Genomic DNA, 12,977 nt, shown 5'->3' with positions numbered 1-12,977 from the left:
CGAGGTGCCACCATCACCGGTGGGCGGGTTAGGTATCTCTTGAAGTCTTGAAACACCATGTCGGCCTCCGGAGTCCACTCGGGTGGGCCCTTCTTCTTCATCAGTTTGAAGAACGGGAGGGCGCGCTCACCCAGCTTGGAGATGAAGCTCCCTAGTGAGGTTACGCAGCCCGCAAGTTTTTGCATTTCCTTGAGAGTCTGCGGCGGGCTCATGTCTTCAATTTCCTAGACCTTCTCTGGGTTCGCCTCGATCCCCCTGTGCGACACGAGGAAACCCAGCAGCTTGCTGGAGGGGACGCCAAAAATGCATTTCTCCGGGTTGAGCCGCAGGTCTACCTTGCGCAGGCTGGCAAAAGACTCCTCCAGATCCTGAATGAGGGTCCTAGCCTCCCGAATTGCACCACAATGTCGTCGACGTAGGCTTCCGCATTCCTTCTGAGCTGTTGGCCAAGTGTGATGTGCATCAGCCGCTGGAATGTCGCTCTAGCGTTACGCAGCCCGAACGGCATGCAGGTGTAGCAGTACACCCCGCACTCCACTGCCATCTTAATCTAATGGTAACCCGAGAATGCATCTAGGAAACATAGCAGGTCGCATTCGGCGGTGGAGTCGATGATTTGATCAATGCACGGAAGCGGGAACGGGTCCTGGGGCAGGCCTTGTTGAGGTTGGTGAAGTCGACGCACATGCGTTCTTTTCCGCCCTTCTTGGGCACGACGACAGGGTTTACCAGCCACTCTGGGTACCGGACTTCGCGGATGACACCCGCCACCTGTATCTTGCAGGTTTCCTCGATGATGGAGGACTGCTTCTCTGTGGACTGTCGCCGTGCCTTCTTCTTCACCGGGCGCACATTGGGGCACACCCTCAAGTGGTGCTCGATTCCTCCCCTCGGCACCCCTACCAGCTTCTTGGGTTCCCAGGCGAATTCCTCCTTGTTCACGTGCAAGAATTTCACCAGTGCCTCTTCCTAGTATGGGTCGAGGTTGGCACCTATGGTGAAGGTGGCTCCTTAGGCCCCGTCCTCGTCGACCGATGCCTGCTTCGGCTTGACCCGATCTTGGGAGAACAATTGCTTCTTCTTGGCCGGCGCAGCCCCTTGGGTCTCGGTGCTGCTTCACCTGCAAGGCGCACCGCCGCCATGGCCCTGAAGGCGAGCTTGAGGGATATCAGGGCCTCCTTAGTGTCTCCAACCATGATGAGGACGCCGTTGCTCCCTGACATCTTCATGAGGTTGTATGCGGAGTGGGTGAGGGAGTCCTAGATTAAGGGGTCCTCGGGCGTCCGGGCTATGTGACGTGGGCCGGACCGATAGGCCATGAAGATGAAAGACAAAAGACTTCCTCCCATGTCTGGATGGGACTCTCCTTTGCGTGGAAGGCAAGCTTGGCATTCGGATATGAAGATTCCTTCCTTTGTAAACCGACTTTGTACAACCCTAGGCCCCTCTGGTGTCTATATAAACCGGAGGGTTTAGTCCATAGAGGCAATCACAATCATATAAGCTAGACATCTAGGGTTTAGCCATTATCATCTCATGGTAGATCAATTCTTGTAATCCTGATATTCATCAAGATCAATCAAGCAGGAAGTAGGGTATTACCTCCATCAAGAGGGCCCGACCCTGGGTAAACATCGTGTCCCCCGTCTCCTGTTACCATCGACCTTAGACACACATTTCGGTACCCCCTACCCGAGATCCCCCAGTTTTGACACTGACATTGGTGCTTTCATTGAGAGTTCTGTTGTGTCATCATCAGAAAGTTCGATGGCTCCATTAGTCATCTACAACAATGTTGCCCTGGGGGAGGTTTTTGTCCCCAGCCAGATCTTCATATTCGGCGGCTTTACATGGCGGGCCAATGATGTCCACTACACAACCTTCTTCTTGTAAACGTTGTTGGGCCTCCAAGTGCAGAGGTTTGTAGGGCAGTAGAAAATTTCCCTCAAGTGGATGACCTAAGGTTTATTAATCCATAGGAGGCATAGGACGAAGATGGTCTCTCTCAAGCAACCCTGCAACCAAATAACAAAGAGTCTGTTGTGTCCCCAACACACCCAATACAATGGTAAATTGTATAGGTGCACTAGTTCGGCGAAGAGATGGTGATCCAAGTGGTATATGGATAGTAGATAATAGTTTTTGTAATCTGAAAATATAAAAACAGCAAGGTAACTAATGATAAAAGTGAGCGTAAACGGTATTGCAATGCGTTGAAACAAGGCCTAGGGTTCATACTTTCACTAGTGCAAGTTCCCTCACCAAGAATAACATAATTGGATCATATAAATATCCCTCAACATGCAACAAAGAGTCACTCCAAAGTCACTAATAACGGAGAACGAATGAAGAGATTATGGTAGGGTACAAAACCACCTCAAAGTTATTCTTTCCAATCAATCCGTTGGGCTATTCCTATAAGTGTCACAAACAGCCCTGGAGTTCGTACTAGAATAACACCTTAAGACACAAATGAACGAAAACCCCAATGTCACCGCAAGTATCCGTGGGTATGATTATACGATATACGTCACACAATCTCAGCTTCATCTATTCAACCAACACATAGAACCTCAAAGAGTGCCCCAAAGTTTCTACCGGAGAATCATGACGAAAACGTGTGCCAACCCCTATGCATAGGTTCATGGGCGGAACCCGCAAGTTGATCACCAAAACATACATCAAGTGAATCACGTGATATCCCATTGTCACCACAGATACGCACGGCAAGACATACATCAAGTGTTCTCAAGTCTTTAAAGACTCAATCCGATAAGATAACTTCAAAGGGAAACTCAATCCATTACAAGAGAGTAGAGGGGGGAACAAACATCATAGGATCCAAATATAATAGCAAAGCTCGCGATACATCAAGATCGTATCACCTCAAGAACACGAGAGAGAGAGAGAGATCAAACACATAGCTACTGGTACATACCCTCAGCCCCGATGGAGAACTACTCCCTCCTCGTCATGGAGAGCGCCGAGATGATGAAGATGGCCACCGGAGAGGGACTCCCCCTCCAGCAGGGTGCCGGAACGGGTCTAGATTGGCTTTCGGTGGCTACGGAGGCTTCTGGAGGTGGAACTCCTGATCTATTGTGCTCTCGGGAAGTTTTAGGTTATATGGAGATATATAGGCGGAAGAAGTACGTCAGGGTGGCCAAGAGGGGCCCACGAGGGTGGAGGGTGCGCCCTAGGGGGGTGGGCGCCCCCTATCTCGTGGCCTCCTCGAAGCTTCCCTTACGTGCTCTTCAAGTCTTCTGGGCTTCTTTCCTTCCAAAAATGAGTTCCATGAAGTTTCAGGTCAATTGGACTTCGTTTGATTTTCCTTTTCTTCGAAACCCTAAAACAAGGTAAAAACAGAAATTGGCACTGGGCTCTGGGTTAATAGGTTAGTCCCAAAAAATGATATAAAAGTGTATAATAAAGTCCATAAACATCCAAAACAGTAGATAATATAGCATGGAGCAATCAAAAATTATAGATATGCTGGAGACGTATCAGCATCCCCAAGCTTAATTCCTACTCGTCCTCGAGTAGGTAAATGATAAAAACAGAATTTTTGATGTGGAATGCTACTTGGCATAATTCTCTAAGTAATTCTCTTTATTGTAGCATGAATGTTCAGATCCATAAGATTCAAGACAAAAGTTTAATATTGACATAAAAACAACAATACTTCAAGCATACTAACTAAGCAATCATGTCTTCTCAAAATAACATGGCCAAAGAAAGCTATCCCTACAAAATCATATAGTCTGGCTATGCTCCATCTTCACCACACAACTTATTTAAATCATGCACAACCCCGATGGCAAGCCAAGCAATTGTTTCATACTTTTGATGTTCTCAAACTTTTTCAATCTTCAGGCAATATATGAGCTTGAGCCATGGATATAGCACTATAGGTGGAATAGAATGGTGGTTGTGGAGAAGACAAAAAGGAGAAGATAGTCTCACATCAACTAGGCATATCAACGGGCTATGGAGATGCCCATCAATAGATATCAATGTGAGTGAGTAGGGATTGCCATGCAACGGATGCACTAGAGCTATAAGTGTATGAAAGCTCAACAAAAGAAACTAAGTGGGTGTGCATCCAACTCACTTGCTCACGAAGACCTAGGGCATTTTGAGGAAGCCCATCATTGGAACATACAAGACAAGTTCTATAATGAAAGATTCCCACTAGTATATGAAAGTGATAACATAGGAGACTCTCTATCATGAAGATCATGGTGCTACTTCGAAGCACAAGTGTGGTAAAAGGATAGTAGCATTGCCCCTTCTCTCTTTTTGTCTCATTTTTTTATTTTTTTTATTTGGGCCTTCTCTTTTTTTATGGCCTCTTTTTTTCTCTTTTTTTATTTCGGCTTCTTTGGCCTCTTTTATTTATTTATTTTCTCCGGAGTCTCATCCCGACTTATGGGGGAATCTTAGTCTCCATTATCCTTTCCTCACTGGGACAATGCTCTAATAATGATGATCATCACACTTGTATTTACTTACAACTCAAGAATTACAACTCGATACTTAGAACAAGATATGACTCTATATGAATGCCTCCGACGGTGTACTGGGATGTGCAATGACTCATGAGTGACATGTATGAAAGAATTATGAACGGTGGCTTTGCCACAAATACGATGTCAACTACATGATCATGCAAAGCAATATGACAATGATTAAGCGTGTCATAATAAACGGAACGGTGGAAAGTTGCATGGCAATATATCTCGGAATGGCTATGGAAATGCCATAATAGGTAGGTATGGTGGCTGTTTTGAGGAAGGTAAATGGTGGGTTTATGGTACCGGCGAAAGTTGCACGGTACTAGAGAGGCTAGCAATGGTGGAAGGGTGAGAGTGCGTATAATCCATGGACTCAACATTAGTCATAAAGAACTCACATACTTATTGCAAAAATCTATTAGTTATCGAAACGAAGTACTACGTGCATGCTCCTAGGGGGATAGATTGGTAGGAAAAGACCATCGCTCGTCCCCGACTGCCACTCATAAGGAAGACAATCAATAAATAAATCATGCTCCGACTTCATCACATAACGGTTCACCATACGTGCATGCTACGGGAATTACAAACTTCAACACAAGTATTTCTCAAATTCATAACCACTCAACTAGCATGACTCTAATATCACCATCTTCATATCTCAAAACAATCATCAAGTATCAAACTTCTCATAGTATTCAATGCACTCTATATCAAAGTTTTTATTATATCCCTCTTGGATGCCCATCATATTAGGACTAAATTCATAACCAAAGAAAATTACCATGCTGTTTAGGACTCTCAAAATAATATAAGTGAAGCACGAGAGTTCATCTATTTCTATAAAATAAAACCACCACCGTGCTCTAAAAAGATATAAGCGAAGCACTAGAGCAAATAACAAACTACTCCGAAAGATATAAGTGAAGATCAATGAGTAGTCGAATAATCATGCAACTATATGAAGACTCTCTAACATTTAAGGATTTAAGATCTTGATAATTTATTCAAACAGAAAGAAAAACAAAATAAAATGACATCTAAGAATAGCAAACATCATGTGAAGAAGCAAAAACTTAGGATCAACCGATACTAACCGATAGTTGTTGAAGAAGAAAGGTGGGATGCCAACCGGGGCATCCCCAAGCTTAGACACTTGAGACTTCTTGAAATATTATCTTGGGGTGCCTTGGGCATCCCCAAGATTGAGCTTTTGTGTCTCCTTAATTCCTCTCATATCATGGTCTCCCTAAATCTCAAAAGCTTCATCCACACAAAACTCAACAAGGACTTGTGAGATAAGTTAGTATAAACCGTTGCCAAAACCTTATCATACTCTACTGTAGCAAATCACCAAAATTATTATTAAACATTTGATACTAAATTCCTCTGCATATTTAATATTCCTATCCTCAAATAGAATCATTAAAGAAGCAAACATATGCAAACAATGCAAACATAAAAGCAATCTGCCTAAACAGGATAGTCTGTAAAGAATGCAGCAACATCCATACTTCCCTAGCTACAAAAATTATGAAAGAAAATTCAAACTATATTAAATTTATCAGAGCTTAATATTCAAAAGGTTTCAACATTTTATCACATTCTGACTTTTCTAGGGAATTATTGCAACAGCGGTAAACTTTCTGTTTTCAAACAGCAACATGTGGACTTCTAAAATAGGCATAGTAAAGGCTATTAATGCCAATTTTATTGAAATAAAAGATGCAAAACATTGTTCTAAATAACAGAAAACAAATCCTAACAAAATAAATTGACGCTCCAAGCAAAACACATATCATGTGGTAAATAAAAATATAGCTCCAAGTAAAGTTACCGATGAACAAAGACGAAAGAGGGGATGCCTTCCGGGGCATCCCCAAGCTTAGGCTCTTGGCTATCCTTGAATATTAAATTGGGGTGCCTCGTGCATCCCCAATCTTAGGCTCTTTCCACTCCTTATTCCATAGTCCATCGAATCCTTACCCAAAACCTGAAAACTTCACAACACAAAACTTAAGAGAAAACTCGTAAGCTCCGTTAGTATAAGAAAATAAATCGCCACTTCAAGGACCTTTAATTAACTCATTATTTATTTATATTGGGGTTAAACCTACTGTATTCAAACTTTTATATGGTTTATAAACTATTTTACTAGCCATAGATTCATCAAAATAAGCAAACAACACACGAAAAACAGAATCTGTCAAAAACAGAACAGTCTGTTGTAATCTGAATCAAACGTATACTTCTGGAACTCATAAAATTTTCAAATAAATTGCTGGACCTGAGGAATTTATCTATTAATCATCTTAAAAAATAATTGACTAAATATAACTTTCCAAATAAAAATGGCATCAGTTATCGTGAGCGCTAAAGTTTCTGTTTTTTACAGCATGATCAACAAGACTTTCCCCAAGTCTTCCCAACGGTTCTACTTGGCACAAACACTAATTAAAACATAAAACCACATCTAAAATGTGGCTAGATGAATTATTTATTACTAAACAGGAGCAAAAAGTAAGGAACAAAAATAAAGTTGGGTTGCCTCCCAACAAGCGCTATCGTTTAACGCCCCTAGCTAGGCATGATGATTTCAATGATGCTCACATAAAGGATAGGAATTGAAACATAAAGCTAGCATCATGAAGAATATGACTAGAACATTTAAGTCTAACATACTTCCTATGCATAGGGATTTTGTGAGCAATCAACTTGTGGGAACAAGAATCAACTTGCATAGGAAGGTAAAACAAGGATAACTTCAAAATTTTAAGTACACAGAGAGGAAACTTGATATTATTGCAATTACTACAAGCATATATTCCTCCCTCATAATAATTTTCAGTAGCATCATGAATGAATTCAACAATATAACCAGCACCTAAAGCATTATTTTCATGATCTACAAGCATAGAAAATTTATTACTCTCCACATAAGCAAAATTCTTCTTATGAATAATAGTGGGAGCAAACTCAACAAAATAATTACCATGGGATTGAAAATTGAAATCAAGATGACAAGTTTCATTGTTATCATTATTATTTATAGCATACAAGTCATCACAATAATCATCAAAGATAGGAGGCATGCTTTCATCATAATAAATTTGCTCATCAAAACTTGGGAGACTAAAAATATCATCTTCATTAAACGTAGCATCCCCAAGCTTGGGACAAACATTAATTGCAGCAAATATATTCTCAAAAACATCATCTTAATCAAACATAGCATCCCCAAGCTTGGGCCTTTTCATATCATAAGCATAATCACTGTCATCATTAATAGTGTGGATATCACCAATAGTATAGCAATTATCATATTCTTCCAAGCAAGTGCCAAAAAGATTTTCAAGATCATAAGAAGTATCATTATATTCCACAATTATATTTTCATGAGGCACAATAGTAATAGGAGCAGCACTATTTGGGAGAGATATCTTTTTACCTCTCTTCCTTTTTCTTTTCTTCTTCTTCACCACATCATGTGTGGGTTCGATCCTCTTTTTGGACCTCCTTATTAATGAGATTGGTTGAATTGGAGGCTCCTCCTCGTTACCTGATTCATCATAAGAAATAATAGGAGGGTATTGGGAAGCCTCTTCCCTTTCATTAGTATTCTCCTCATCTTCTATTTGTTTTGTTTTCTTTATGTAGTTGGCAATATAAGGATTTTCAATGCAATTCACCGCACAATACATATAAATTTTCTCTAGATCAAAATGAAGAACTTTATCAATGGCAAATTTTGGAATATCCTTAGTTATACGTTTAATTTCTTCATAACCCAAGAGCAAACTAAGTTCATTATGATGTGCAAGGGAAATCAAGTCATCACAATTTTTGGACACGATACGATCATGAAACAATTTGCATTGTATACTAAAATGATCACGTTCATTGCAAAGTTCACAAGTAGGGCTAAGAAAAAATAAATTTTCAGCACATTCATCTAGCTATTCTTGCAACAATTTAGTTTCTAAGCACTTATGCCTCTTGCAATATCTATCTTCCCTATTTGGTGTGTACTTACAAACCCAATACACTACGCAAAAATTGACATGTTATAGGAGACATTTTCATCATAACTAGTGCAATCATCATTAGTATTATGGATATTCAAAGAATTCGTACTAACAACATTGCAATCATGCTCATCATTCAAATATTTAGTGCCAAACATTTTAATGCATTCTTCTTCTAACACTTTGGCACAATTTTTCTTTCCATCATACTCACGAAAGATATTAAAAAGATGAAGCGTATGAGGCAAACTTAATTCCATTTTTTGTATTTTTCTTTTATAAACTAAACTAGTGATAAAACAAGAAACTAAAAGACTCGATTGCAAGATCTAAAGATATTCCTTCAAGCACTAACCTCCCCGGCAACGGTGCCAGAAAAGAGCTTGATGTCTACTACACAACCTTCTTCTTGTAGACGTTGTTGGGCCTCCAAGTGCAGAGGTTTGTAGGACAGTAGCAAATTTTGCTCAAGTGGATGACCTAAGGTTTATCAATCCGTAGGAGGCGTAGGACGAAGATGGTCTCTCTCAAGCAACCCTGCAACCAAATAACAAAGAGTCTGTTGTGTCCCCAACACACCCAATACAATGGTAAATTATATAGGTGCACTAGTTCGGCGAAGAGATGGTGATACAAGTGGTATATGGATAGTAGATAATGGTTTTTGTAATCTGAAAATATAAAAACAGTAAGGTAACTAATGATAAAAGTGGCCGCAAACGGTATTGCAATGTGATGACACAAGGCCTAGGGTTCATACTTTCACTAGTGCAAGTTCCCTCAACAATAATAACATAATTGGATCATATAACTATCCCTCAACATGCAACAAAGAGTCACTCCAAAGTCACTAATAGCGGAGAACAAACGAAGGGATTATGGTAGGGTACGAAACCACCTCAAAGTTATTCTTTCCAATCAATCCGTTGGGCTATTCCAATAAGTTTCACAAACAGCCCTAGAGTTCGTACTAGAATAACACCTTAAGACACAAATGAACGAAAACCCCAATGTCACCTCAAGTATCCGTGGGTATGATTATACGATATGCGTCACACAATCTTAGATTCATCTATTCAACCAACACATAGAACCCCAAAGAGTGCCCCAAAGTTTCTACTGGAGAATCACGACGAAAACGTGTTCCAACCCCTATGCATAGGTTCATGGGCGGAACCCTCAAGTTGATCACCAAAACATACATCAAGTGAATCACGTGATATCCCATTGTCACCACAGATACGCACGGCAAGACATACATCAAGTGTTCTAAAATCTTTAAAGACTCAATCCGATAAGATAACTTCAAAGGGGAAACTCAATCCATTACAAGAGAGTAGAGGGGGGAAGAAACATCATAGGATCCAAATATAATAGCAAAGCTCGTGATACATCAAGATCGTATCACGTCAAGAACACGAGAGAGAGAGAGATCAAACACATAGCTACTGGTACATACCCTCAGCCCCGAGGGAGAACTAATCCCTCCTCGTCAGGGAGAGCGCCGGGATTATGAAGATGGCCACTGGAGAGGGGCTCCCCCTCCGGAAAGGTGCCGGAATGGGTCTAGATTGGCTTTCGGTGGCTACGGAGGCTTCTGGCGGTGGAACTCCCGATCTATTGTGCTCTTGGGAAGTTTTAGGGTATATGGAGATATATAGGTGGAAGAAGTACGTCAGGGTGGCCGAGAGGGGCCCACGAGGGTGGAGGGCGCACCCTAGGGGGTGGGTGCGCCCCCTACCTCGTGGCCTCCTCGAAGCTTCCCTTACGTGCTCTTCAAATCTTCTGGGCTTCTTTCCTTCCAAAAATGAGTTCCGTGAAATTTCAGGTCAATTGGACTCCGTTTTATTTTCCTTTTCTTCGAAACCCTAAAACAAGGTAAAAAAAGAAACTGGCACTGGGTTCTGGGTTAATAGGTTAGTCCCAAAAAATGATATAAAAGTGTATAATAAAGCCCATAAACATCCAAAACAGTAGATAATATAGCATGGAGCAATCAAAAACTATCGATACGTTGGAGACGTATCAGCCAACTCGCTTGGCCTTCTAGAGCAGATCGACAGCTACACCCCAGGTCACCAGATTAGTTTTGGAAATCTGGACTATGTCACTGATATCTGAGGAGACTTGATCTTCCAAGGGTTCACCACCCCAACCTCTGCTCTGGCCTTAGATCCGGAGCACATCGCCAGGTCCGAAGACGGGATTCTTGAGCCTGCCGGACTATCTGTGGCAACTAAGGCCAGTACGGGAGAGCCGGAGGAAGTAATGTCGCTGGCAACCATCATGAAGCCGGACTCCTCTCGGGACACTGGCTTCGAACCCTCGGAGCCAACATCGTGTGAGCTCGGCCCAGGAGTCTCCTTCCCGCCGTACTCCACAAACTCTTTTCTCCTTGGCCAAACCTCGCCTTTAAGCGAGGCTCTGGACTTGATGCGACCCTCATCATTATAGAGGAGCAACGTCCGAACTATGCCCAACCCGGACCAGGGGCTGAGAGCACGGAATTTTACGTCCGACCCACCACCCACTTCATAGCCACTGTTGAGGATTTAACTAACATACTCGGTTACGGGTCCGAAGACATCGACGGTGTGGACGACGATGCTGGAGAAGAGCAGGCCCAAAGCCCGCCATTTACCGGATGCTGGACGGCCACCTCTTCATATGACGTGTACATGGTGGATACACCCAAAGAGGGTAACGCCGATAACGATAAAGATCCGGTCGAGGATAAACCTCCTAAGATACAACCAAAGCGCCGACGTCTGCGGCACCGCTCTAAATCACGCCGTGAAAAAGACAGCGATACCGACGCGAGAGACAACAATACTCCGGACGACACCAAAGACCAAGAAGACCCCGTCGAGCCAACCTCCACACAGGAAGATCGGGAAGATGGGCAAGTTAGCCCTGATGAACAGGCCGTAAACGAAGACTCGGAGGATAGTAACTACCTTCCACTCTCTGAGGAGGAGGTGAGCCTCGGAAACGAAGACTTTATCGTGTCTGAGGAACCCCTCGAGTAGGAGTGCTTTAAGCACCGGCTAATTGCCACTTCAAGGAGCTTGAAAAATAAGCGGCAGCAGCTTCAAGCTGATCAAGACCTACTTAACGACAGGTGGACTAATGTCCTGGCAGCCGAGGAATACAGACTCGAGCGCCCAACCAAAAGTTACCCGAAGCGTAGACTCCTACCTCAATTCGACGACAAGGCACTTGGGCCCATACCATCAGCGCGTAATGCGGCTGACTGACCACCTTGTGGCCCGGACAAAACGGCAACTCAGGCCGAACACCAGCCTATACCATGTCGCCGTAAAGGTAGGGACGCAGCAGCTTGGGGATATACATATGACCTGCGGCAGGACCTGAAAAATAGAGCAGGTCAGAACAGATTGATCTACGGATCATGGGGGCATGCCTTGATGCGCGACGACGGCTATCTAGCCAGACGTGACAAGCATAACCACGTCTGGGCTTAAAACCGCAGACGGACTCCATCCATGCTACGTCGCAACTTGGCCCGATATGGAGGCGCCACACACCCCCTCTACTTCACTGATGAAGTAATGGAGCATGAATTCCCAGAAGGGTTTAAACCTGTGAATATCGAATCATACGATGGAACAACATATCCCGTGGTATGGATTGAGGACTTTCTTCTCCATATTCACATGGCCCACGGTGATGATCTTCATGCCATCAAATACCTCCCGCTAAAACTCAAGGGACCATCTCGGCACTGGTTGAACAGCCTTCCTGAAAACTCCATTGGCAGCTGGGAGGACTTGGAAGATGCCTTCCGCGACAACTTCCAAGGTACATATGTCCGACCTCTAGATGCCGATGACTTAAGTCACATAGTTCAACAGCCCGGAGAGTCAGCCCTAAAATTCTGGACTAGGTTCCTAACTAAAAAGAACCAGAGCATCGACTGTCCGGATGCCAAAGCCCTAGCGGCCTTTAAGCATGGTATCCGCGATGAATGGCTCGCCCGACACCTCGGCCAAGAAAAACCAAAGTCCTTGGCAGCCCTCACGACACTTATGACCCGCTTTTGCACGGGCGAAGATAGCTGGCTAGCTCGTAGCAATAATAACACAAGTGAACCTGGCACCTCCGGTGCTAGAAATAGCAATGGCAAGCCTCGACGCAACAGACACAAGCGTTGAAACAACGGTGAAAATACCAATGACACGACAGTCAACGCCGGATTCAGTGGCTCCAAGTTTGGCCAGTGAAAGAAGCCATTTAAAAGAAACAATCCGGACCCATCCAGCTTGGATCGCATACTCGATCGTGCATGTCAGATCCACGACACCCCCGATGAACCAACAATCATACCAACAAAAGCTATTGGGTCTTTAAACAGGCCAGTAGGTTAAAATACCGAGAACAAGGAGAAGGGGTCGCAAAGTGAGGACAACGATGAGGA

At 43.2% G+C, this 12,977-nt stretch overlaps 1 protein-coding gene across 1 annotated transcript; it reads right to left on the bottom strand.

Moving 5' to 3' along the window:
• Positions 1 to 224: 224 nt before the first annotated feature.
• On the bottom strand, positions 225 to 1,223 carry LOC147970611 (uncharacterized). Its single transcript, XM_087523513.1, has 3 exons — positions 1,134 to 1,223; positions 583 to 969; positions 225 to 482 (listed from the first exon to the last, which is right to left on the bottom strand). Exons 1-3 carry the CDS (start codon positions 1,221 to 1,223, stop codon positions 225 to 227), a joined length of 735 nt encoding a protein of 244 aa, XP_087379639.1.
• Positions 1,224 to 12,977: the final 11,754 nt, after the last annotated feature.

Source organism: Triticum urartu, chromosome 5A (genome assembly GCF_056163025.1).
Source record: "Triticum urartu cultivar PI428250 chromosome 5A, HENAU_Tu73, whole genome shotgun sequence".
NCBI classification, from domain to species: domain Eukaryota; kingdom Viridiplantae; phylum Streptophyta; class Magnoliopsida; order Poales; family Poaceae; genus Triticum; species Triticum urartu.
The sequence above is the reverse complement of the archived record's forward strand: the minus strand, read 5'-3'. Positions and strand labels throughout refer to the sequence as shown.

Coding starts and splice junctions, on each gene's coding strand:
- LOC147970611 (XM_087523513.1), bottom strand. CDS start 1,223: ATGTCAGGGAGCAACGGCGTCCTCATCATGGTTGGAGACACTAAGGAG. Junction 970..1,133: donor CCTTCAGGGCCATGGCGGCG/GTGCGCCTTGCA, acceptor GACCCATACTAG/GAAGAGGCACTGGTGAAATT. Junction 483..582: donor CGCCGAATGCGACCTGCTAT/GTTTCCTAGATG, acceptor GCGTAACGCTAG/AGCGACATTCCAGCGGCTGA.